The following is a 20,963-nucleotide window of genomic DNA, read 5'->3' on the forward strand; positions in this document are numbered from 1 at the left end:
CAAAGAGAATGCCATTTCTGAATGTCATGACCTTTTCTAACCGCATTTAAACACCTCCAAGGTCTTCAAGGTGTGGTTTGTCAATGAAAAGAATTTAAAGACTATTGAGGAACGGTAACAGACGGAAATGCGACGCAAATGCTCAGCTTTTAATGGGCACTTCAGTGTAGATACTGTCATTCGTGGTTTGGATGACTGAGAGGATTTTCCTGAGGCTCATGACAGCGATTGAAACAATGCACGTAGGCTTGATTAAGAGAGGGTCCAGACAGTTTCAATAACATAAAAAATAGAAATGAAAAGAGCTCTGTGTGTGAGTGTGATTTAGTGTGTTTGCAAATAGAAAAGAGTAAGTGCTATTTAATGGATGATGGGCAGTGTGGGCTGGTTTAAAGGTTGGGGAAATCGTCATGAAGAGCAGGACTCTTTGTCCAGGCCCTTCAGAGATAATTGCCTGAAAGAGTAAAACAACACCGCACAGCAGTTCATCCCGAGAGAGTGGAGGGGCAACACAAAAGACATCAAATTTGACAAAAAAACGAATTCAAGAAAAGGTGAGGGAAAGGTGTCTGGAGTGTGACTTAAGAGGACTGTGGACTAAACTCTTTGCTCTGTCATAAGGACACCTAGTATGGGTCCACATAATCGATAACACAGTGTTGTTGAAGGTGAAACAAGTGCAGAAAGTCACAAGGATTCATTTAAGAAACCCTTCACTGTGGAAAAGTGTGGAAAACCTTACTGAAGAACACCACTAGTGAAGCCTCCTGTTACATTTCTTCCTGTATGATCATGCATACAAAGTAGAAACCAAATACATTTAGAGCTGTTTGTCTCCGGGCTTCTGTGATTAACAAAGGGTGAGTTCTGTCTCAGTCAAAGCCATATGAAATGCAAATCAGTAGCCAGTACAGTCACATCTCTGATGGCTGACAAGCATTTTCATGCAAGTGTTGTAGCAGGACTTAAAGTTCAATTTACAAAGTGAGCAGAGAACAGAGCAACTGAACTCAGGTGAGCCCTAAACAAATCTGTTACACACAGTGGAAGATTCCTTAAGGATGTTTTCTTTTTTCTTAGCGTAAAGCTGCTATGTAGTGCATGGATTAGAAAAAAAAGCTAGAGGGGCTTGAGTGATATCAAACTGGATACCTTCATACATTCCTTTACTGAAAGTATACATTGTGTATATGCATATGACTGATCTCAGTTGCATTTGGTTGCGTGAGTAACATTTTGCTGGGGGCCAGACGTAGCATTTGCAAACAGTAAATCAACACAAGGGTAGTTTTAAGTGTGGATTAATCCAAAGTAACTCTACAACAGACCTATTTTAGATAAGCTATTTTGATATGAAATAGGTAAACAGAGGTAAGACTCTGTAGCTAAATAGCAAAGAATGTTCACTGATGTCACTACAAACACCTGTTTACCTACTGTACTATTTTATGCCAAAATGGCTGATGTGAAATAGGTCCCTTAAACAGTGCTGTGAAAAAGTATTTGCCCCCTTCCTGGTTTCTTATTTTTTCGCATATTTGTCATGCTTACATGTTTCAGATCATTAGATAAAGATAACCTGAGTAAATACAAAATTCAGTTTTTAAATGATGATTTTATTTATTAAGGGGGAAACAACCCAAAGGCTCATCTCACATTTGCCAAAAAAACATCTTGATGATCCCCAAGAATTCTGTGCACTGATGTGCACTTTCTGGAAGGTTTAAGTCCTGTTACATCTGGCATAAACTTAACACAACCTTTCATAAAAATGACATCAGACCAACAGTCAAATGTGGTGGCGGCAGTGTGATGGTCTGGGGCTGCTTTGCTGCTTCAGGGCCTGGATGACTTGCTGTAATTGATGGAAGCATGAATTCTGCTGTTTACCAGAAAATCCTGAAGGAGAAGCTCTGGCCATCAGTTCATGCCCTGAAGCTCAAGCGCACTAGGGTTATGCAGCAGAACAATGATCTGAATGGCTCAAAAAAATAAATAAATAAAAGAGAGAAGGTTTGGGAGTGGCCTATGTCAAAATTCGGACCTCAGTCAGATTGAGGTGCTTTGGCATAACCTTAAACAGCTGGTTCATGCTCAAAAACCCTCCGATGTGGCTGAATTTAAACAATTCTGCAAAAAAGAGTGTTCCAAAATTCCTCCACAGCGATGTGAAAGATGCATTGCCAGTAATCACAAAAGGCTGATTGCCATTCTTGCTGCCAAGGGTTGCACAACCAGTTACTACTGTATATTTTGGGGAAAGATTACTTTTTCACATAGGGCCAGGTAGGTTTGGATAGCTGTATTCCCTTAATAAACATCATTTAAAAAGTAATTTTAAATCTTTGTCTAATATTAAAATTTGTTTGATGATCTCAAACAGGTTAGTGTGACAAATATGCAAAAAATAAAAATAAATCAGGAAAGGGACAAATAGTTTTTCACAGCACAGTAACTCCCCCCATAAAGACATATTTTATATCAGTTCATAACTGGGCCTCCACTAATGGGTGCCCAATGGAGGAGTTAAAACTGTTGACAATCACTTTGATAAATACTTGGAATTGCACTATAAGGGATCATAAACCACCACACTAAGCAATCAAAGTGGGCAGTATGGTGTTTCTCCGTGAGTTTAGTGATTCCTTTTGGTGTTGACGATGACTTGTATTTTCGTTTGTCTCCTTCGTAATATTAGTTAGGTTGCTAGTTGGTCTGTCATTTATTATACCCTCTGTTTTTAGTCTCTGTTTGTATTCTCGTTCATCTTCTTGGTTATGTAATATTTAGCTATTATCTTTTGTGATCCCTTCCTGTTTCCCCATCTGTCTGGTCTCTCTGTGGCCTGTCTCCGTGAGTGTCTGGTTTCCCCTTTTGTAATCCCATGCTGTTCCTTCTTGTCTCCATGTTTGTTTTTCATTTGTCTCTGTGTCAGGTTAATACAGTATGTCTTAGTCTTGGTCTCGGGGTTAGTTATATTTCCTGTTTTATTTTGGTAGTCTTTGTCCCATATGTTCTGGTGTTCAGTTTTACTTTCCCTAGTCTTATTTCCCCAGTGAGTTTCAGCTGTATTCCCTGCTATGTCTTGTCTCTCTGATTACTGCATGTGTATATATATTGTCTGAGTCTTCCTCTGTTCTTTATTGCATCCTCCCCCTCTATGTGCTCTCTTGGTCCATGGGTTCCCTTTTTTGTCTTCGGGTTTTTGCATTTCTGGCTCCAGCCCAGCCCTGGTTGTATTTTGTATATTTTTTCCCTGTGACTTCCAGCAAATAAAGCTGAGTTTAAGTTTACACCCTGCCCTTCAAGTCCTAATCCTTGCATCCTAATCTGCCTGCCACACAGCTGTTCCATGACATTAGCCTTTGTTATATACATAATATATAATATCAATATACATTAATTAACAAAATGTGATTAATTTATTGTGGAGAAATGCACATTTCCCTGCATCACTAATCTGCTTGTTGATTTAAACAGGGGAAAAATTATTCAGCAACAGACCTAACAACAGAACAGCAGCTAAAATGCATCTCCATATTATTATGTCTGTATGTTTGATTTATACAACTGAAGCCAGTCTTCAAATAATGATTTCTTTTCAAATTTTGGATGCAAGTGTTTAGCATAGGTTTCTTTTAGAGGCAGTGGGCAGAGTATCTTTACTCCTCAGGCTTTTGCCACTGCCAGTGTCAGCAGGGGTTGTTTAAATTGGGCAAGTGAAGAACTGTGTAATTCCTAGCACTTATCATGGAGTGACATATAGGCACCAGTCTCTCTAAAATTTAAATACAGGGGAAGAAGACATGTCATGGGTGGGCAGCGTTCCCGAGGTCTATCAGGGTGGTTGCCAACACAGACTCAACCGCCCTGGCACAATTGCATGACCCGTAATCTTGTGGAAGACAGCTGTCACACACAGATGGGTGACAAATTAAAGAAAGAACTGACATCAAGAGTCTTAGTAAGGTGTTAAACCACCTTGTGCTGATAGACAGCTTCAGTGCCCCTTGGTACTGATTCAATAAGTCTCTGGAACTGAAGTGGTGGGATGGAAAACTAATCGAAGTTCACTAATTTGGGAATGAGATCCAGTGACTTCAAAGGACATAGCATATGATTTCAAATCATATTTAGTCAGACCAACTTTTTACCCCAACTGCAGCATATTACTGTACTATTAGGGTCAAAGGTTAGGTTTTATTTTAATTTGGGTACACACACACACACACACACACACACACACACACACACACACACACACACACACACACACACACACACACACACACACACACACACAAATAAAGTGTCCATTAACAGCAGATTAAAATTTCACTGTTAAGATACTACATATACAACTGTGTATTTGCATAATATTACAGATACAGAAATATATTTTTGAGTAGATTCTCATGGTTTTATCTCAGATTCTAAAATGCTAAGGCTGATTTTAATGTGACAATAGTGCCTGTTGATGAGGATGCAATGTTCAGCTGGCTCTGATTTGTTTCAATAAGCCACTACAATAAGAGCCTGTTTAGGGTCATCACTAAAATCCCAAAAATGTCAAAGAAGAGTTACTGTATTACAGTGAAATTCAGCCTTACAGATAATACAGCATGTACTGGCGAGCACAGGCAGCAGAATTAATTGAGCAGGAACAGCCATAAATGATCAAGGTTAAATCTAAAATCTAATATGCCTGTGTTTTAGATTCTGTGAGAATAAACTATAGGACAAAGACTACTGTTCAAACAAGCAGAGTTTAGGAATGACATCTGTATGAGGCTTTATTGGATTAGCGGGAGTATGCAGCTTGAGCCTGCAGGTCTGCAGATGTCTTAAAGAAAGCTACTTTCTCAATTCTTCGTTTCCTCCAGAACCCAAAACTGAGCATGATGCAGCAAAGAGCCTCCTGAGAAATGAGTGAGCCTGAAGAGCGCATTTGCTGTATTTCCAAGGGCAATGACAACATGTCCAAAGCTTTCTCTCCATTACTACCCAAAAGTGTTCTCTCCTCTACCTCAAAATTATACCCATTTAACTCTGTTGAAGAGTGCACTCACCAAAGATGAGAGAGAGGGAAGACCTAAAGCACTGCACAGTGTGAACCCACTGCAATCTACAAATTGGCCAGAAAGCCATCTTTTCTGATTTACCGTGGCCTCTACTGTAAGTGTGTGGCTTTCTTCAATCATCCTCCGTAATGCACTAACCATTAGAGTCTGTCCAGAAAGAGAATATACCCTGGTGTCTCAATTATAGACCAAGACTGAATCTCTACAGCAGCCTTTCGTGGTCATAAAAGGAAATGACTATCCATTTTCTGCTCCAGCTCTCACACAACAACTGCACGGTCCTGTCTGTTGTTGGGAGCACCAAAACTCATCTTTCCAACTGAATCGTCTTATTAATCACCCCCACCGCAGTGGTGCGAGTGCCAATTAAAGTTGGAAACAGATTTAAATTGACAAAAAAAAAAAAATGTCCCTTTAACAGTGACTTCCCTTTGTGGTCTTTTCTGCTTATTTACAGAACTTTTTACACAAGAGTAGGAATGGCAGTTTTGTAAATACAACATCAAAAATTGGGAAGGATGTCGCAGACCTGAAAGCGCTACAATGCATAATGTGCTTTGATCTTCTGGATACAGCGTGAGATGTGTGAGATTTGGTGATCTGCAAACTCTGAAAAGTTATACTAGAGAAAAAAAAAATATATATAAGTGACAGCGACAGGGATAAAAGTGCTGCCTGCAACAAAAACTCAAATAAGAGATGGAAAGAAACACATGAAAGAAAAAAGAATCTTTGGCACAATTTAAAAACTGGAAAAGGCTCTGACAGGTCTCAGTTTTAATATCCAACTCCAATATTATCATTGCAAATACAGAGAAATATCTATGAAAGATGAATACAGAAAGAAGTCTGTGAAATAGTTTTCTTGCTCTTCTTGAGACAGTTGTTTAAGTGAGCGCCGCTGTGTTTCTTTTCTGTGTGCGTGGGACTGACAGCGTGACCAGGTTTGCATTTAATGGCCGGCACTCCTGAGGAGATGCAAAATGGGAGAGATAATCAGAGGCAGAGAGAAAAGCGGTGCATGTGGGAGCAAGGGAACAACGGAGTGCGAAAAAGAGGCAGAGAAAGAGAGACTCAATGAGAGAAATGTGGGATAAGTAAAATAATCTGCTGACAGAAGGGGGGGGGGGGGGGGGGGGGGGGCACCATGGCCATTTTTATCAGAGACTGACAAATAGGTGAAAGGGAACCCTGAAAATGAGTCTTTGCAGGGGGCAGAGAGGAATAGTGAATGCTAAGGCCCATGAAATATAGACAATAATCTGTTTATGTAGTTAAGATTGGGAAGAAGAGTGGTAAAAGGGCCTTTGTGGGAGCTGAAAACGTGTTGTGAATACTCTATGAGAGTCTGGAATCAGAAAATACTGTATTACTGCTAAAACAGACTTCCTCAGAGGAGCACTATCCCTACATTTAGAAAAATGTAATTTCAGTACATATACGTGATTTCAGAGCTCTAGGTTAGACTGTAAGATTGTGTCATTGTACATACATTACCACATTAATGATAACTGGATGGCTATAGTATACAGTGCATTTCCTACTATATCGTATATAATATGGTACTGTACATACTGCTCAAATCTGTGTTCTGCCTTTAGTTAATTTAGTTCAGAGAGAAACTAAGAAATACCTCAAATCTATAGCGGAGATTAAGCCAGCTAAATGTAAAAAACTTAGCATATGACAAACATGTTTTTTTTTTTACATTGGATGCAATTATGGAAAGATGACCTTTATAGCAAAAATGGTAAACATACATTCAGAGGATATTTTATTATTTAATTCCTCGTTAATGCAAATATCTAATCAACCAATCACATGGCAGCAACTCAATGCATTTAGGCATGTAGACATGGCCAAGACAGCCTGCAGAAGTTTAAAGTGAGCATCAGAATGGGGAACAAAGGTTATTTAAGAGACTGTGTCATGGTTCTTGGTGCCAGACGGGCTGGTCTAAGTATTTCAGAAACTGCTGGTCTACTGGGATTTTCCCACACAGCCATCTCTTGGGTTTATAGAGAACGGTCTGAAAGCAAGAAAATATCCAGTAAGCACCAGTTCTCTGGGTGAAAATGCCGTGTTGTGGTCAGAGGTCAGATTAGAATGGCCAGACTGCATCAAGCTGATAGGAAGACAAAAGTAACTCAAATATCTACTCGTTACAACCACGCTATGCAGAAGAGCACCTCTAAGTATACAGCATGTCCAACCTTCAAATAGTAGGGCTACAACGGCAGAGGACCACACCGAGTGCCACTGCTCTCAGTTAAAAACAGGAAACTGAGACTACAATCCATACAAGATCACCAAAATATACAAAAGATTAGAAAAATGTTGCCTGCTCTGATGAGTCTCAATGGCTACTGTGATATTTGGATTATAGGCTCAGAATGTAATGTAATATGGTGTAAACAACATGACACCTTGCGTCAACAGTTTTGGCTGCATGTGGTGGTGTAATGGTGTGGGGGATATTTTCTTGGCACACTTTGGGTCCCTTACCTTACCTTACCTGACTATTATTGCTGACCATGTCATTCCTTTATGACCACTGTGTACCCATCTTCTTATGACTGCTTCCAGCAGGATAATGTACCATGTCACACAGCTCAAATAATCTCAACCTTGTTTCTTGAACATACAGTAACATTGAGTTCACTGTACTCAAATGGCCTCCACAGTCACCAGATTTCAATCCAAAAAAGCACCTCTGGGATGTGGTGGAATGGGTGATTCACATCATAGATGTGCAGCAAATAAATGTGCAGCAACTGTGATGCTATCATGTCAATATTGACCAAAATCTCAGAGGAATTTTACCAGCACCTTGTTGAATCTATGCCATGAAGATATAAGGCAGTTCAGAGGGCAAAAGGGGGTCCAACCTAGTAGGGTACTAGCATGATGTACCAAATAAAGTGTCTGTAACTGCAACACTTGCTTAGTTTCAGGGAAATGTTGTAGTTCTAGTTAAATAAGGCAATTACAATTACAATTTTTCTAGCTTCATACACGACACTCCAACAGAAGTTAAGCATGAGGTGTCATTTTTCCAATATGGATATAATTTGGATATTGGTCTGTCCATCTAAGAATTATCTTGTGTTCAGTGTGTAACAAACACTGGGCAATCAACATTAATAAACATTTTTCCTTGGATTATAAAAAATGTTTCCTTTTTTGAAGCATGTCTTAAGTGTTTCATAATCAGTTAACCAAAGCAAACAAGGAGAAAGAGTCATCACTTTGTTTTAAAGCCCAGTTCTCAGCACAGTAAAACACAAAATAAATTTCATTGTCGGTATCTCCCACATTTAACTAATCAGCACTAGCACTCAGAATGTGTTTTAGGGCACTGCAATAAAAAGCTCAGGCAGCCACAGCAAAACAAAACCCAGCCTGTAATGACTAATATTACACAAACAACTGAGTACCAATCAGCCAGATCACAAAAAATAACACTTCCCCTGATTAATACTCATTTAGGAAATTACAGAAAGAACACATAAGATCACAAGGCAATCGCATTGTGTGTTATTATAATATCAAAGTAATGGCTTTCATTTCCTGAAAACATATGCTGTACACCACACTACACTATGGTAATGCATATGCTGTCAAAAGGCAAGGGAACTGTTGATCAAATGGATAAACTCTGGCAACCCTAGCACACTTTGACATTTCAGAAGATAATGCAATAAAGCTGAAAAGAGTTATAAACTCAGTCTTCCTTGGCGCTGGATATATCCTGTATAATTTATTGTTTACATGCACTCACTGGCGGATTTTGAGTTCCTATTTTCTTTTCATTAGATATTATAGAATTTCTCTTTTAGCAGAGGAGGAGATCGAGGTTTTATTTCTTAAGCACATCTTATGTGTCTTTAAAATGGTTATTGAAACAACAGGTTTTTGAGCATGGAAGCGCACAGCCTTCCAGTTTCACAGGACAAAACTCACGGTCTATTTACATTGTCCCAGGATCAAGGGGTCAAGTGTGATAGATGACATGCCATCTGCTTATCAGGCCCTTCCAGAGGTCAGTAAAATTGAAGGTCAGCGTAACACCTGAAAATAAACTGTATGGGACAGGAGTTGGGGGTGGCAGTGCGGTGAGGGAGCAAAAGGGGTTTGCATGGCTCCTGATCTCGCCACCACATAACTGATAAGGCTGGCAGAAAATGCACTGCCAAAAAGGATTATCTGTGGGTAGCTCAGTGTGTCTGACACCAGGCATGCTGGGTAAAGTAGAGGCAGTGCTGTTTACAGTAAAGGTTTAACACGCTAAAATGCGGTTTCAACAAGCCCAGTGCTCTAGGATTTACACTACGAGTCAACTCATAGCAGACTCCAATGTAGGTTTAACAGTGGGAGATACTCCATCCTATTGAATATTTCATGAGTGCAATGTATTTATACAGTTAGCTTGGTATGACTCACAAACCCAAGTAGACAACAGTCACACTGGTCACTATATTTTAATTGTCACTTGACACAACTGAACTTCAGCACTTCTGGCTCGTACAACTGACTACAGACATGTAATTGAACTGTATGCATCCGTATTGTCATAACTAAGGCCTTCATAGACTGTTTGTTAGAACAGCAGTTTCCTACATTCCTCAATGTAGGAAACTGCTGTTCACCTCAGGATGAGGACTTTATTCATAAAGTCTACAATACCTACCTCTGAGCAACAGCAAAAAACATACAGCATCTCAGTATGGTTTCAGCTGAGTGCTAGTTCAGGAACTTTGCTGTGGCTGACTTATAGGGCTTTGAGGTTTGCAGAAGCATGGAGGTGGTAGAGTTTCTGCAGTCTGCGGATTTAATGCCAAGGGATGGAGGGAAAAAAGGGCCTTTTAAAATCCGTTACCTGATTCTTTTTGACTCTCCGACAGTGTCACATTGCTTATTTGCTATAAATACATATGGAAAGTAAACCTAGTTTAGTTTGAGAAGAACATTAGAAGAGTTGAAGACGGTGTTACATAACTGATGTGCATTGAATGATTAGTGTGACTGACTTTGTCTGGGACTAAACAAAGGACAGGCAGCTCTATCCAGTTCATCCAATGACATTCCAGAAATCCAATATTTAAGTATCAGTGTTCTCCTGCATATTGTCAGAAATAATCCTGGTGGAAATTAAGGACATACTGTGGTATCAAAAACCTATTATTGTGCACTAAAGCCAAAGAAACCTGCAACTTTGTTTCAAGTGTTCATTTTATTACTTACGTGAATACTTAACTTTTTTTTTCCTGGGCAGCCTGATACATTTAGGATGGCCTAGTATTTAGATTATTATATAATAATCAGTATTCCAGTAGTCCATGTGGACACGGAGCATATGTTGGAGCATATGTTTCAGAATATATCGAAAGAACTTAGTATGCTCTGCTGCAGGGCAAAGGAGCAGGCCAGACTGCTAGTATTTTCAGGGAAAAAATTGTGATAGACAGTTAACCTGGACATGTACAAAAGCAAAACACCAAAGATCTTGATATTACCTACTGCCTTACAAGCCTGCAGCTGAAAACAACTAATATCCCCTCATGTTAAAGACTTCCACTGCATCTGCTAAATCTGAACATACAATTTTGTGTTGAAACTTTTATCAACATTAATTCCCCTTAAGGCCAAATACTAAAAAAAAAAGTTACTAAACTTTAATGAAGAACACCAGAGATGCACCATATATTAGGGCTTAATTCAGTAAAAGTCATATGCTGACAAAATCACCAAAGTAATGCTATACACAGATTCAAAGACAGACTGAATGTGCGTATGGGCTTCTTTGGTTATAGTTAGTCTAATATTTACAAAGTGATGGCCAAGAGAGAATATTAATTTAGAACTTAAGAGAAAAATGCCAAGTTGTGTATTTATAGAGTGCAACATAAACAAAATGTTCCTTAGAGTCTTGCTTGCAACAGCATCAGATAACAAAATACAGAACTGAAAGAAAAAAGCACACTCAACCTTGTTTAAAGTAATCTTCGAAAGGAGACATTACCCCAATTTCAGACATAAATTAGCCAGCTATCCTTTGATTAGAGAAGCTTTACAGGCTTACTACAGTATAATAATTTGATTAACACAACTCCCTGAACCTTCGGGAGCTGAGTGAGTGACTTTTGTATTTTAGAGGACTTTGGAAGAATACTTAATGAGGTAGATTATCTCTTTGATGTTGTGCTCTGGACCCCGAATAAAGAAAGATATATGACCTACCTCTGCTCTAAATCAATCAGAAAATGGGCTTCATTAAGCTGGTAAAACTTCCAATTTGCAAACATTTTTATAAAGAACATCTCATCTGATTCTTTGTTCTACAGAGATACAAGAAATTTTCAGGGAATAATTCCCTGAAAAGTTTTACAGCCTACTCCACTATTGTCCAAGACACATAAACCTTCATAGACTCATTAAACCACTCTTCCTATCTCTTAAAGCGTGATGCTGGAATGGGGGATGGCCAAATAAGTGATTCAAACATCAGTATTAACTCTCTCTGTAATTACTTTATATTATACCAGATAACAGGAAAAAAGAAAATTATGTACCATGAAAAATTAGGCCCCAGTAAAAGGATAAAAAAGAAAGTCAAACAGTATGTGAATCATGTTCAAGCAGCTACACTCGGGCCTAAATTTTGTTTATTTGGAAGTTAACATGGCATCTGGGAATTAGAGAGAGGTACCCCATTATGTATAATGCATGCAATACTCCTTGAACCAGCAGCAGTGCACATTTTGCCTCATGAAGACACGAAATGTGGCTCAGTACAGTGTTAAGAACACTGTTTTGTTAGTGTCAAGTGATCTGTGTGAACAAACAGTAGCGAAAGCCTGTGGGAGCAAATGCTGTTATCACAGATCTACATTTCATTGGGAGGACAGGGTGGCCCCACGCCAGCTGCTTTAGAGAAATGGATCAGTGCTTTATGTTTGGGTAAATGCATGTAAATCCATATGCTAAAGATAAAATAAGCTTAAGGCCTTGATTGTCACCAAATAGTATATTATCATTTTTCACACTGGCAGTATAAACTTCACAGTGCTGTATATAAAAAATTCATCTCAAGAGCCAGAAACAGATGGCTTTCCTTTGAGTCTGTGGTTACCTGACAAATGCAAACATTTCTGTATGAGATTAATAAAATAGGTAAAGAAAGAACAAGATAAAAGTAAGAAATGATTTGCATTGATCTCCATGGGTGCAATTCAACTGTCAAAGGTCAAAGATGCATTTATATCAGTAAACAACAACTGTACAGCTATATTAGCACTTACATAGCTGTATACATAACATACTAGTTCAATTTATGAAAGCCATCATGTTAAAGTATGTTTCTATCGGTCACCATCTGTTCAGTTTGATCATGTATCCAAGCAAAATCCCAGTTACTATGTGCTTTTATAGTAACTGGCAGCATCTTCATGATATTTTCACTTTCACAATATTTTATTTTGCTTCCAAGGAGCCGGATCTTTATAACGCCATATTGAGCAATAGTTCTCTAGGCTTTCTGAAGGTTTTTCAAAGTTTTTCTCTGAACATTTGCTACTTTTTCACAAATTTTTAGCTCAGTCATTACCTTTTTTTTTTTTTTTTTTTTTTTCTCAAGCCACTAACACTGCCTTTCAGATGAGCCAGCTAGTGAAAATGAGAAAGTGAGGTATGCCACATAAGAACTGAGCTGAAAATCAGTGACAACAGGTCTTATGGATTCAAATTTGAAAAAGTCAAAAGAGGTACAACAGCAAGTGTCTACAGACATCTGTAAAACATGGTGGAGGCGCTGTCATGGTTTGAGTCTGCATTTTATCCAGTGGTTTCGGAATCTTTTCAAAATTGATGGAATTACAAAAAAAAAAAAGATCTGATTTTGATCCACCATGCAATACCATCTGGAAAGTATCTGATTGACAGTGCCAATGATCCCAAACACACTGCCAATGAAATAAAAGTATGCCTGGATAGAAAAACACACAGTGGAACACTATCAGTCATGAACTGATAGAAAACTGAACAAAAGGCAGCCAACATCCAGCTTTGAATGTCCTTCACAAAGCCTACTCTTCTTAAGGACTACTTAAAGAAATTATAAGAGAGCTTGTAATTCAGGCTGTAGTTCAGGTCGTGTTCAAAAATAAAGGTGGTCACACCAAATATTGACTTTCAAGCTCAATCGAATTGCATGAATTGCCTTTATATACTTATATACTGTATTTCCATTTGTGTTTCCACATGTTTCAATAAATTGCTGAACCTACTTCCCATTTTACCATCATGAGTGGCTCAAGACTTTTGCACAGTACTATATAGCAGACTGTTTGATCCTGTGTAGTGTACATACTGAAAAACAAATAATGCTGTGCACGAGTAAGGACTGTCCTCAATAGATAATCTATGGATGGGTCAGTTGCTATTCTTTGTGTTTTATCAGCCTTCCTGAACACAACCAGGCTGAGCGAATCCTGCTTCTACAAATTCTAACAATGATATCTTTAGTTTTGCTGATATGAGCTTCATGTGATTATCAGGGATGAAATGTCATTTATGGAGAGGTCCATGCTGTTATGTACCGGAGCTACAGGAATTGCAGCCTTTTCTGACAAATGGTATCATTTCATGGCACTACGTCCCAAGTCTTGCTTAAAAATGCTTTTTAAGTTTACCTGTTGGGTTTGAAAATATCTTTTTGCCATGAGGATGTGTACAGCTGTGTCTGTAAGAGATCAGATTATACAAGTGCTGAGTCAAACAATCTAACATCTACCATAAAAACAGGATTTAATTAACCTACGCAGTAGCTTTTTTGGCCCATTGGAGATGACTTTTATTGGAGTAGTACTGGCCCAGCAAGGTTAGAAATAAAAGCATAGTGACGGATGTTTCCTATTAACAGTGTTTTCTCTTTGTAATTTGATTTTGTTTTTGTCATTTGCCCTTGATCAATGGACTGAAACATACAGTGCAAGTGCTGTGGGGGCTGAGTTTTATTTATTTATTTTTTTCCATTTCGGCTCTTCGGATTCGCTTACCTTACAGACCAGAAATTTCATTCTTATTTTGGGACCGCATCTCCCCAAACCCATGCACAGGGGAAATAAAAGCAGATAATAACCTGGTAAAAAATAATTATGAAACTTAATTATCCAGTGTTTGGGATCTAGAATAATTCCCTTTACCAAGCCACTTAGTGAGGGCGGCATCAAAAAATTAACTTCAAATACAACTTGGAACAAAGCAAAAACAGTGGCTCACTGAGAGAGTTTATCTCTACGATTGAAACCACCGGTGTTCCTTTGGACCATGAAATTGTCATTTGTTCTGCTAGCATTACATCAAATGAGAGTTCAGGGCCATGCCAGGACCGTTTGTTGCTGCTGAGCTTATTTTAACTTGTTATCTGACAGAATCTCCATGGATAATTATATTTGGCTCAAACAGACAGGTAGAGAATCCTTTCACGGAGCTGGGTGAAAAGTCATGAAAAACGCCTAGCGGATAAACCATGCAATATGAATCCTCACATGTGCGGATTGTGATTACATACAGTACATACTGTAAGTGCAGGTGCAGTTGAGCCTGTCACAATATTTCTGAATGGTTTCATTTCAGCATCTACAATGTGCATCTGTGCCAGAGAATGCTTTTAGTGTGAGTGTGCTTCTGTGTACATGAGCAGAATTAAGCAAAAAAAAAAAAAAAATAAATAATGTAACCACCATGAGAGATTACATTCTGTGACTTGCTTAAAACCATTAGAGAGGGAGAAGAGATGACCAGGCAGAGGGGATTATTCTGGGCTGGAATGTGGAAGCAGCAGAATACAGTGAGGAGGGGAAATAAGGGCGACGTCGACAGTGTAGCACTGACAACAGCGCTAGCAGGAGATCAGGTTAAAGGGGGTGGCACAGCGCCAGCGGATTGTTTTAAAGAGGAAAGGATAGAGAGAAAGGAGAGGGAAAGATTGAGGAAAATTAAGAAAGAGACAGAAAGGAGGGAGGATGTAGTTTGGGGGTGGGAGGGGGGCAGAAAAGTACAAACACAGCAGAGATTCCATCTTGCAAACAACAAACCACGGCCCTTTGCCACCAACGGTGTTCTGCCTTTGATGTATACTACATTAAGCGACTGCCGAGGAGCAGGAGAGTGGTGTTGAGAGAGAGAGAGAGAGAGAAAGAAGCCATCAGCATTATGAAAAGCATCAGACCCAAAGGAATATGGAGCAGCCACTTGATGACGCTATTTGATCCAAGTGAGGGTGCTGGTGGGGGAGGCGAGGTTTTAATGGTAGAAAAGGGGGCGGGGTGTTGCGATGGCACAGGCTGCAAGAAGTATAATGTAGCCAGACTGAAGAAGCCAAACTAAAATTACCAAAAAAAAAATAAAACAAAACAAAAAAAAAAAAAATGAAAATATAAAATATAAAAAACATAAAGTGAAGCTGTACACCCAGCAGGCATTCCAGCCAGCCCATTGAAACAAATTGAGATGCAGGAGAGGATTTCAGCTCAGGTTAGTATGAGGCAGCGGACCGCTTTGCTGATTTGGTGTACAGCATAGTGACATATACTGACCTGGGCTTGAGACAGCACTAGTGGTGGTGGGTTCAATAATTGCTACAGGGGAGGAGAGGGGGGGGGGAGGGAAGGGGAGGGAAAGAGGACATTCATGTATTATTAACAGAATGGAGACATAAAAAAATAAAATAAAAAAATAATAATAATAAAGCATGCAAGGACAAAAGGACAGGGAATGAAGAGAAATCCTCTCCATGCATCAAGGACCGATGTCTGTGACAAGATGCAACCACCTCATGCTCATAAACAGCACCTTTTATCCCCCATTTGCCTTTGATTTGCATGGGTTGCTGCTAAGACAAAAAAAAAAAACAAAACTCTGAAGGGATATTGTGACCTGGTGAAAAGTCTTCATTTCGCTTCAGGTATGCGAAATAAGTACTCTTCTTTAGGGCACAATCACATCATGCTCAGGCAGCACCTACACTTACTGGGGTAGCTTTAAAATAGCATCATACAGCTTAATTTTCTCTCTCCATATTGTGTTCCCGCTTTTTAGGTCGCATGAACTCGCTAGAGAATGAACAACAACAAGGGGAACCTTCTGTCCTTGATTCCTCTGAAGACGGAACTCAATCTGATTACCTTTCAGGCTGAGATAATGGTGGCATTTGGCAGATGGAATTATGTAACATCCAGGAATGATCAATCCAATGTGGCAAACTACAAAGGTTGCGCGAGTTCTTTACGTATGTAAATACGATACATAAATCTTTCTGTTTGTGTCACATATGCCACGAAAACACTCCTGCAGGTCTTGTACCAAGACTCAACAATCACCTTGACGGCTAAACTAGTATGACGATATCAGTGTAATGTAAACACTCCTGCCCATTTGATCCAAGTAACATAGCTGTTTAGTAAACAAGCACTCAATTTGAGAAAATCTGCACCCACTTTGTGCAGTGACTCACTTGAGAGCAGAATCTGAAATGTGTAGCAAATCAAAGCTGTTCTTTACCATAAGGGTTCAACTCAAAGTGATGCAGCAGTCTGCATCACTGATGTTTGTTTTTTGTGGCTTTGTGGGTTTGGCATATAAACAGCTATAAAAGTATTTACACTTCCCACAAAGGTGCTATCTAAGCCACCTTCCTCCCAAAAGGCTTCATGATAGAAGAGGAGCTTAAGTGTCACAAGAAAAAAAATAATAGCAGCCATGATTACAACTTAAAAATATTCACATGAGGAACACAATGACTTTACAGTATGTTATTGCAGTGGTGCGGCATCAAGGCCATGCAATAGTGCAGAGGCTACTTAGTCTCTCCATTTTAATCCATTTACATGGGAACTCAATATGGGCACTTGAATTGCAGGGCAAAAGAGGGGACACTATAGTCCCCACATCCTCTCAATCTGTGGTCTGTGTTGCTTTTCTGAAGCACTCAAACAAGTGTGTAATCACTGTGTTACTATTTTACCAGGCCACTGTTATGCCAACAACAATAAAACATTTGCTTTCATTTCATTTCATCATTCTTTTTGAGGTGGAAATTGTGCAAGAATCAGTATTCATACGTGAAATGATATGCCTTTTCCCTCGGTATATTGGTGAGGAAATGGTCGAATTCATCTTTTCTTCCACAAATGTTTCCACTTTAAGTAGTCCTGGGGGACCCGGTATGTGAAGAGAGTTTCTTTTCAGTTCTTCAAACAGGCAGGCGGGTGCTATCTGATTAATACTTGAGCATGGATTCACCACTGAATCATTTCATGAGCTCTCAAGACACTCCTCCATTACTGTGGAACATATCTTTTGACACGCGATCTCTCCCTCATAGCTCCACACCGACTTGGAGTTTCTCTCTCATTCGGGAGAGCAACGCATCATTTGACGTACTGTATATGCCAGCCGGCCTCTTGCACAGCTTGCTCCTTTGCAAGATAAAACACATTAGTTTTCACAGCTATTTTATTTCATGGATTGCTATTCTCTTTGTTCTTTGTGGAAGGGATAATGCAAGAGATTTATCTGACTTGATTTGAAGGAACCAGTGTTCACACAGAGCCCAGCTCAGACTTTTAGCTCATTACAAGCATAGTAAGAAGTTAATACTAAAACCGAACACATCAGTTTTAGCTCTTTGGTGCCACACAGACAGCTATAGCAAAGGGACTTCCTGGAGTTTTCCCTTACATGAGATGTGTTCGGACTTACATTCCTAACAAAGTAGACAAGATGGCAAGCTTATAAAAGTGGAGATCTCAAAGAAATACGCAGTGTCTTTGAAATGTGAGTTTGTGCCAACATCCAAGTTTGTAAAGTCATATTTTAGAGCCAAAAATTTCAAAACTCATTAATTACCTGCTGAGTCAATAAAACTGATCACTAATCCTATTAAACCTCCACGGATAAAATATGACATGTTTGTGCAATTCCGCAGTAAAAATCTTACTTAGCACCATAAAATATAGGAAGAGGAGATTCTAGAGAAACTTGGATATAGTATCCAATTTATTTTCACTGCTCCATTTGAGTGCATTATCAAGGTATTTTTCATGCAGGGACACATTCCTGCATGAACATCTTCCTCACTTATTCCTCCATGATGATGGAATATTCTGTTCTTAAGGCTGTGCTCATTTGAGAGCCAGCCAATTAAGTATTCACCATTGTTCATTTTTAATGGTGGCAAGTGTGTGTGTGGGTACACACTCTGATCAGTCATCCAGGGATGAATGTCCATAAAGTGCTTTGTGCCTCCAATAGGAGTCGGCAATGGTGGGTGGGGTGTTTGTGGGAATAAACTCCATTGCCTGCTGGGCTTCAGGACGAACATTGTGCTTCAGCACCAAACATCATCACAGTGCAACTGGAAAATGTTAATGGCTTTTATGATTGCCTAAATATGGAAATGCAGGCATTCAAAAGACAGGTAAATGGTGGAACACTGTAAGGGTGCTTTTGGGGAAAACAAAGCGTACGGCAACCTTGCCATGTTAAAGTTATTCATTGTCTTTTCATATGTGCCTATTCTAAAATGTCCCCAAATTACGCCACACTGCTTTTACTCAACTGTTTTAATGCAGGAAAACAATCAGCAGCCAAATACTGCCAGGACACTCTTTTGTTTTTTAACCAATGGAGACAAAAATAAAAGAGGAGTTATTTTAAATAACGATAAATAAACTTGGCTAAAGCACGATGCACCGCAGACATCCAATCCCCGCATGGATTCAGTATTATTACCCTGCATTTTAGGCTGTAATCATACACCCACATTTCAGGTTTCACCTTTAGCTCGCATTTTCCTGCATCTCTGCTCCGTGCTTCAGGTACAATCACAGGGTGTGCGAATGAACAACATCAGCAACAACAATGGCAGATGAGGAGACATGTCAAAATGACACCTACACATGCAGTGATTGATAAGCGTGACAAATGAACACAACATTCATTAACCAACTAGCCAGCAGTGTCTCTCCTGCCTGAGGGAGGATGAGCAGTGACAGAGAGAGGAAGAGTAACTCTTTTTCTTCTCCATCAGTCTCTTCCGATTACTGCTCAAAAGGGGGGACGGGGGGGGAGTGGGAGGAGGTAGGTGGGGTGGGAGGAAATGAAGGCAGAGGTATAGGCGGAGAAAATCTCCTCCAGGGCTAAGCCGAGGTGGGCTGGGGGATAAGAGCTTGACCAATTAAACTGGAGGACTCCTCAGAAAATTGGAGTGAGCAGCCTCAGTCTTTTCACCGAAGTTCACTTCCATCTAGCACATGAAATGGGAAGTTGAAATAGGGATTGCCAGCTTAGTGATTGTTATACCTTGGCTAAAATCATAAAGTGTGTGTCTGTGTGTGTGTACTGTCCACACAGTGCTAATATGTATGTGCAGTACGAGCCTGTCAGAAACAACCTGACCATGGTGTTTGGCACTTTTAAAAATAATTTTAGGCCATAAATGATCATAAACTTTTTATTTATGAACATTTTCCACAAAGAGGTTCCATTTGTAGAAAATAGTTATACAATTAGATATGAATGAAAATCCTCTGCACCATACTTGAATTGTATGGTGCAATTCACTTAACACATATATAAACATACATAAATCATTTTGTATTAAAACAACAGTCATAATTACCATACAAGGAGGAGGTGTGGGAAGGGAAAGGGTGCTGCAGCTGTTAATGGTGTGGCTGTCAGAGTAACAGTGATAAGGCTCAGGTTATAATGTCTGTGTTGTACACCTGAATTACTATAAACTCCTGCAAAATGAGCCAATCACTGAAAGAGCCAATTACTGTAAGACATATACGAGCTAGTGCCAATCAACCAATCCAGACTGATTACAGCTCTCTGCCAGAAATAATTCCATGTTTCACTCATTTTATCAAGTGTCAGAGAGATCTACAGCCAGGAAGTGAACATTTACAGCAAAAGGTTATACAGTTAGATTTGGAGGAAAGGGTTTTGCTGTTTGAGGGCGTTCTCAATGCACCTGAATCGTGATGAGGATTCTGCTGTGACCGCAAATCCCCAATACCTAAATTAGCACGCAGGCAAAGAACCTGTCGCCCGAGAAAGAGTTAGACAACATACTGGTTGCTCACAGACAAACATGCAGCAGAAGACTCATTCAATTAAAATATGTTAAACTATACATGAGAGACTGCAGCAAGAGTGCAATTATTATCTGACATATTACCCAATAATACTGATTACTTTGAAATGAACAAATGGTAGGCTCCTAATGGCATCTTGATGCAAGGGAACTAAAATATAACTAGACTATATACATAAACATGTGCTTTTATGCAGGTCTCTCATAAAGCCAATTAAAGCAACAACAGGAGATCAGATATGGATTCAATTAGGATGTAAACAGCTAAATAGCATGCAGAAGCTCACAGAAAAGCACCAAAAACTTCAAACTACAAGTGGACTAATTCAGCCAGTACCAATTTATTATATGTATTCCAATTATAATTTGATAATAGCAACAAGGCAAGCACTGTGGAATGATCCAATTTTTTAATAATACCATTTCAAATGAGTAGAAAGACTGGAACTCAATATATATTTGTCTCTGTGGTATCATAGCAAACTGAGCAGCCAGCGGCACAAAAATCAACTGCATACATTTAAATGCCAATAATTCATGCTCATTATAAATTAAAGAGCAACAGCAGAGCAATGAAACTAAACCAGCAAACAAAGAGCGATAGCATACCGACATTATAGAGGAAACAAAACCTATACTGAAAGAAAACATGCTAACAGTGAATTAAAAGCACAGTGGTTCTCCCCTGTCAGCGTGGGCGCGGTGCGACAGCAAACGCA

The 20,963-nt window shown here is 39.3% G+C and overlaps 1 protein-coding gene across 2 annotated transcripts in view; it reads right to left on the reverse strand.

The window, feature by feature from the left end:
* The window catches only part of negr1 (neuronal growth regulator 1), a 207,499-nt gene that overhangs the window by 19,616 nt on the left and 166,920 nt on the right, over nucleotides 1-20,963 (reverse strand). The window contains exon 7 of one of the 2 annotated variants that reach the window (XM_030727994.1): nucleotides 15,680-15,721. The exons of the other annotated variant lie outside the window; for it this stretch is intronic. Coding sequence (XP_030583854.1) covers nucleotides 15,680-15,721 — 42 coding nt within the window. The remainder of the gene's footprint in view (nucleotides 1-15,679; nucleotides 15,722-20,963) is intronic. 2 annotated transcript variants of the gene reach the window in all.

Source organism: Archocentrus centrarchus, chromosome 4 (assembly GCF_007364275.1).
Source record: "Archocentrus centrarchus isolate MPI-CPG fArcCen1 chromosome 4, fArcCen1, whole genome shotgun sequence".
In the NCBI taxonomy this organism is placed as follows: Eukaryota; Metazoa; Chordata; class Actinopteri; order Cichliformes; family Cichlidae; genus Archocentrus; species Archocentrus centrarchus.